Raw genomic sequence first — 6,377 nt, forward strand, 5'->3', positions numbered from 1 at the left:
GAAAATACGTCAAGAAAACTTTACCTGTCTGCTTCAAATTAATAAATCTTTAAACGATGATACAAACAAAATATATGTAGCCTAGCCTACGATTACACCTACTTGGATCAGGCCTATAATAATAAAATAAGATGATAATAAAGATTGACATAGGCCCAGTAATAATTATTAATTATCTTTTGTGTTGATAATATTTCGATGATATTTTATATATAACCTATATATATATATATTTGTATACAAGAGCAACTCGACAATATATACCTATATATAGGCATATTCAAACCAGCGCCAAAAATGTTGATCAAATGTCTTTGTTGAATTTTGCGACAGAAGCATGCATGTGCCCAACAGCCTAAATCATTATTCGTTTTATTTTCACAAAAAAGTTTAAACAAGGTATTCTATAAATGTTCATTTGATAATGTGTGTCCTGTGGAGACGCGCGCTCGATACAATGCGCTCGTGCGTTATTGGCGGACAAGCATTCCTCCGGACGATATTATGGAATGAAACATTTAATATTAATGGGATATGAAACATCAACATTCAAAATAATTCAATGAGGAGCACTGCAAGAAGACATATTGTAAGTTGTCATGTCGGTATAAATAAAACAACCCGGTCTTAGACCCGGAGTCATCTTATATTTGTGCCTTAGTGTAATTGCCTAGCCTATGCATTTATCAAACCTACATTTTCTTCATTTATGTGGTTTTCGATAAGCGTAATTAAAATTAATAATAGGCTATGATCTTAATCAAGGCCATGGCGATTATTCATAACAGGGTTTTAAGCCTCACAAGCCTTGTATTTGTAGAAACACATTAATCTTACAAGTTGGTTTGTGCTTTAGGCCTTCATTATAAATAATAGTAGGCCTATTCTTTGTTGTGTCAATAATTAATTGCATTGACTTTTTGCAAACGTGGCAAGTCTGTATGGGCCTATCTGTGTCTCTGTTATCGATGTTCTTCAATAAGACGCATCTCAGGCTTGTGCGCTCCTTAAACGTGTCTCATGCCAAATCGGGAGGCATCTTTACGGGACCACATGACCGAACACTAAACAGTCTTGAAAAACAAGTTTCCGTTTTAATTATCACGATGGGCTTACCCCCTTTACAATCGATCGAGGGAGCCTTTGTCAATGTACTGACCCATCAATGAATCCAAAATCATTCGGCTGAATTTGTTCCTTCAATCTTAAATGCCAAATGTTCATAACATAATAGGCTATAGCTTGGTGTAGGCTAATAGCATACATGACGTGAATAAATTAGCCAGATGCAGGCTTTTTTTTACGTGTAGGCTACATTTTCCAATCTTATTAAGGCTAGGCCTATCAATATTTGAAACTGGACAATTTTCCTTGTTCAGTGTTCAAATGGAATACACTGGTCAGACATGCAATTTTTGGGGAAAAAAGTGAAATACGGTGTTTAGTTTCCAAATGTGTTTTAATTCGCTGCGAGAAAGGAGAAAATAAATCGACTGATACAAAACAGAATCTCGCCTATGCACTAAATACCAATATCAAATTATTCGTTTGCAAAGTGAACTTGTTTATTATCTTATACTTTTATCTTATCAAAAACAAATTCAGTGAAAGAGCATTCATGACTGCCAATAGGTTTCCAGGAAACTAGAGTGAGTGAATAAATATGGTAAATAATAGGAGAACAAACATGTTTAAAACGTTCACAGTTTAGTTACACAGTACTTACAATATTTCAAGCCATTCCAGATGTAAATGAATGTTTAATATTGATACATAATAATGTCGTTTTTATCTTCAACTTTTTCTAATAATATTTAAAACTGCATTCAGAATTAAAACCTAAACATATATTTGTTAACAATTGTATTTACACTTTGACCCCGAGTATTAACATTCTATCAAAATAAAAAGTAAAATACATTGTTAGGAAAAGTCCTCTTCGACCTGCGGTGAAGATGTGGGTTCTGTTTTATCGGTAGTTTGTCCTTGACAACAACATGGACACATTTGTAAGTGTGCGTGTGTGTGTGTGTATCTGCCCATCGCTCAGCTAATGCCACAAATAGTAACCTAACGAGGCACGTTATGACTCAAGTGCCTCGGGAAACCGGTCCGACCAAGCTTCTCTGTGCGTTTAAAACTATTAATAATTCATGGTGAACAAAATAATATCACCTTGAAGTCAGTTAATAACACAGTCTGAAATTAGAATTTCTAGTTCAGTCAAAAGTTCTCCGGGACGGTGGGCCTCATTACAGGTGTGAGGTGTAGAAGGCGGGCGCGCCATACGCCTGGGACCCCAACATGAAAGGAGACAGAACCGCGTGACTGGAAAGGAAGGGTAACTGCGTGGTGCACACCAGCCCACCCGGCCCGTGACCCGGATAGCCCGTGTGCATTGACAGGTGACCGCCCATGGGGGGAGACGGGCTAAGGGGGCTAAGGCCCCCCAGTCCGTTACCCTGTCCGTTAGGGCCCCCTCCGCCCCCGCCTGTCGGTGCGCTCGTGTCTGCTCCCGGGTTCTGTTTTTTCCACTTGGTTCGTCGATTTTGGAACCAGATTTTGACTTGGGTCTCAGTCAGGCTGAGTGACAGTGCCAAGTTAAGCCTTTCGCACACCGACAGGTATCGAGTGGACTTGAATTTGTTCTCAAGAGCAACAAGTTGTTCATACGTGAAAGCAGTCCGAGCCCTTCGAGGCTTACCAGACTTTGAGTCCGAGCCAGAGCGCTTCCTCTTCGGCTTAGCTTGATGACTTTGTCCATTCGACTCTGATTGCTGGTTCTGCTGACTACCAGACACTGGGCTCTTGCTCCCATGATCGTCGTCATCGTGGTGTCCTAGCTCCCCTTCACCGTTCCCCGTCACCGCACTGCTGCTCTCCTCACTACACAACTCGTCCGGGGCCTCGCTGTCAGAGTGTGATCCACGGTTGAAGTCGTTCTCACACTCGTCTGACCTGAACACAAATCCGTCCTCTGGAAGTAAATAAACATTAAATGAAATGTTGTTATTTAGAGCAGGCTATATTTGAAAAACGAATGAAATTCTATCAATTTAAACAAGGAAGCCTAATTATTTAAAAAACTTCCCACGCTTCGAAGCCATGTAGGCTATTAGTCAGTGCAGGATAACTTTTTCCAACCAGACTTCTCTTCCAAAAAAGACAGTGATGACTAGGCCACTATCTCTCCACTCCACATCACCAAATAAAAACGACAGTATTTATCTCATCATCATAGCTATAGTAAATACGTCATTTAGAAAGGAGATGGGCTAATAGTTTGTCTTCAGTGTGATGTTATCGATTGAATGTCTTGGCATATTTCCAGCATGAAAGTTCTGTAGCCTAATCATAGAGGATATAGGTAAACATTTTAACATTAATAGCCTACATGTCATTCGGAATACCATTTGTATGGGTTCATTACAGCTATGCCCTTAACACGCATATAGGTATACCGTCATTTAATTGTTTTTTGATTGAGAATGAAATTGGCTTAAATTGCTTCAAGTCAACAACCCTTAACTAGAGTGAGCAGTTAACTTTTTCCTTGCCTGGGTCTGGTCTGGCTATATTTACTACAAGACACTGATCACTGATAAAATGTTTTTAACACCACAGCAAAATCAAACACATTTGCTTTATGAACACAAGAATGCATCATCAGTTGTCTTTCTTCTAAAATAACCCACTGGCAATTGTATTTAGTTGGTTAAACTACGAAGACTGTGACATGTCTTTGACATTATATTGTCTAACACAGAAATCCATAGAAATCCGTTTACGCGCTGGTATGCACGTCCAATAGTCTGTTAGGGTTATTGTCATAATTTTGTGTGTACCTATAACAACATTTTAACTCAGTGTCTGACATGATTTTATTGTGGCAAGGTAACTTTGTGAAGTGAAGTTATATTGACCAAGCATTTAACAAATAGGACTTTACATTCAATTGACTGAATGCAACATACCTTTTCAGAAACACATCACTGATACATGTCCAGTTTAGGCCTGCCTATTACGCCATACTAATAAAATAGACCAACCTAGTAAAATTACTGCCCAGGCTTCAGGTAAGAGTAGAGAGACCATTGAAATGCATTGGGGCCATTTTGGTAGATTTTAGCAGCTGAGACAAATATGAATCCATGTCTGTATTTTAAATCAATATTTACATAATAACTATAATAGCTTTTGATAGTGTGATTATCCGAATTTTAACCTTATAATTTAGATGTCGAAGACGAGTGGGCAAGCTGGCTGAAATGTTCGATAATAGGATATTGATCTGCCGTTGCATGCATGTCACTCTGGGCCGATTCCAACCATTTTCTCGCAACTTTAACCTCGCCAGGCACCTTCAATTAAATGTAATCGAAGGCTTTTAATTGTTTTTTCTTTAGATATTACAAGCCTTTAGTCTGAGGCTATTCAGTGACAAAATCAGCTAAATAGGCTTAGTATGCACCATTTTCAACGTTGGTCCATAGTGAATAAAATACACAACAACAACAACAAAATATCAACAACAAAATGAACATTATGAACTCCTGTGCTTTCCATTGAAATAGTAGCCTATATGCTCCTACCAAGCTAATTGTAGATCTGACACTAAGGCTGTAGCTGAAACTTCTGCCCCAAATAAGTTCACCAATAAGTTAGTTTCGGAATATAGGCCAATAAGTGAATCTATTCGCCTGTTATCCATCTGACATTTACTAATGCTTTAATGACAAGCACCCTTTCAGGATTTCAGCAATACATTAGATGGAAATATCTAGGCTATAGGCCTGTAAAAAATTATGTCTTTTCTGGCTTTTACATTTTTATTTAGGCTATTGAGATTGTTGGAGAGAGAGAGAGAGAGAGCTAGAGAGAGATTTAACATGGTAATATAGTAGTAGCCTTACAGATTGAATACAACATTGAGATAGGCCTATAATTACATTGACCATGAACTTTATCCTACACTATTAAGTCGATGAAAGAAAGGAGAGATACTCACTTATTAAGCCTGTAGGTTTTTTACACGGGTCGTAATCTTCGTATGACTTCTGATCTAAGGCATGGTTTGAGTCGTCTCCACGGTTCTCTTCCCCAAAGGCGAATTCAGTGCCTCTCCGGTTGGGATTCTGCTTTTTGCTCGTAAACTTATTTGGGTCCAAAATGTCCAAAACGGAAAATGAGGTGGTCCGGTGAACTGTGGGCATCGCCACCGGAGCCGGTTCCTGTCGCGGCGAATTGTTTCGGCTGTCCCCCTGCTGCACTTCTCTGCCCGCGGGACAAGAGAAAACCGATAGTTCGTTGGCAACGAGCCGCTTCTCCCCGTGGTTGTCCATGCTCTCCGGGGCGGCCACGACGATCACTGCTGTTTGCGCAGCTACACCGGACACAGGCGGAACGATGATGTCCCCAGTCTTCTCCCTATTCATGACTTTCCAGACAGGCGCAGGAGCGCGGTCTTCCTCTGCTCTACTATCAGGTCTACCAGCACGAGCGTTAAACTTAAACCACTATCACAATCGAAAACATAATAGCGCGTGCAATTAGAGTCTGGTTAAGGTCTTGTGTGTTGTGCCTAGAATTCCTGCCCTAACAGTGTTGCCAGATCTTTTCTACCGCTGCTCCCCTCTCTGCGGTACACGCGGATGACAGCAGGTGACGGGGCTCTGTTCGATGTTGATCTCAAGTGCTCAACCCCTTTTTTGGTTTTTAACCGTCCCCCCAGGACCCTCTAACGTTTATGTCGCGCACGCACCTCGCTCTCTCTCACGCCCCCTCCCTTCTCGGTCCGTCGCCAAAACTTAGACACAAGCTATGCCTTATTTATGCATTCATATTCAACTGCGGGTTGTAATTGGCTACAAATTAATCCCATGCCGCTAATAGCCTATTATCTCAGTTTGCGCACGCGAGGCCAACAGAGGCGCAAGGGAGTGAAGGATGGTGGAGCTAGTGATGTACTCAGCTGTCAGCGCGTGGTTTCAACTGAAGTTCACTGGACTGGAAAGAGCCTAAATAGGCTTAGTCTTCCTCCCCCTCGCCTCTGACCCGATCATAGACCACGATAATGATTGTTTTATGAATTATTTACAAGAGAATAAGCAACGATCATCTCTGACTGCCGCTTTGGAAATTATGTTTTAGTAAGAGCCGTATTAACACGAATTCTAAAACAACAAAGGTAAAAAATAACAGTAGCCTACAAAAGCATTATAATAGCAAACTTTACAACTGGTCCATAGCAGCAATATACTACTAGTAGTATAGCCTATTGTAACGGTACGCTATGACTTTTATCAATTGTATAAATATTAGCACAAATTAATTTGGTTATTAATGTTCCTTTTGTATACGCCTATACGGCTTCTGAT

The 6,377-nt window shown here is 40.3% G+C and overlaps 1 protein-coding gene across 1 annotated transcript; it reads right to left on the bottom strand.

Moving 5' to 3' along the window:
* Positions 1-2,252: 2,252 nt before the first annotated feature.
* Positions 2,253-5,435, bottom strand: nkx1.2lb (NK1 transcription factor related 2-like,b). The gene is made up of 2 exons (XM_067247178.1): positions 5,009-5,435; positions 2,253-2,977 (listed from the first exon to the last, which is right to left on the bottom strand). The coding sequence occupies exons 1-2, from the start codon at positions 5,433-5,435 to the stop codon at positions 2,253-2,255; spliced, it is 1,152 nt and encodes a 383-aa protein (XP_067103279.1).
* Positions 5,436-6,377: the final 942 nt, after the last annotated feature.

This window comes from Osmerus mordax, chromosome 12, assembly GCF_038355195.1.
Source record: "Osmerus mordax isolate fOsmMor3 chromosome 12, fOsmMor3.pri, whole genome shotgun sequence".
Taxonomy (NCBI): Eukaryota; Metazoa; Chordata; class Actinopteri; order Osmeriformes; family Osmeridae; genus Osmerus; species Osmerus mordax.

What these genes read in the sequence shown, in the direction of transcription:
- nkx1.2lb (XM_067247178.1), bottom strand. Translation starts at nt 5,435, where the DNA reads ATGAATAGGGAGAAGACTGGGGACATCATCGTTCCGCCTGTGTCCGGT. An exon ending in AAAACCTACAGGCTTAATAA is followed by an intron (nt 2,978 to 5,008) that starts GTGAGTATCTCT and finishes ATTTACTTCCAG; the next exon opens with AGGACGGATTTGTGTTCAGG.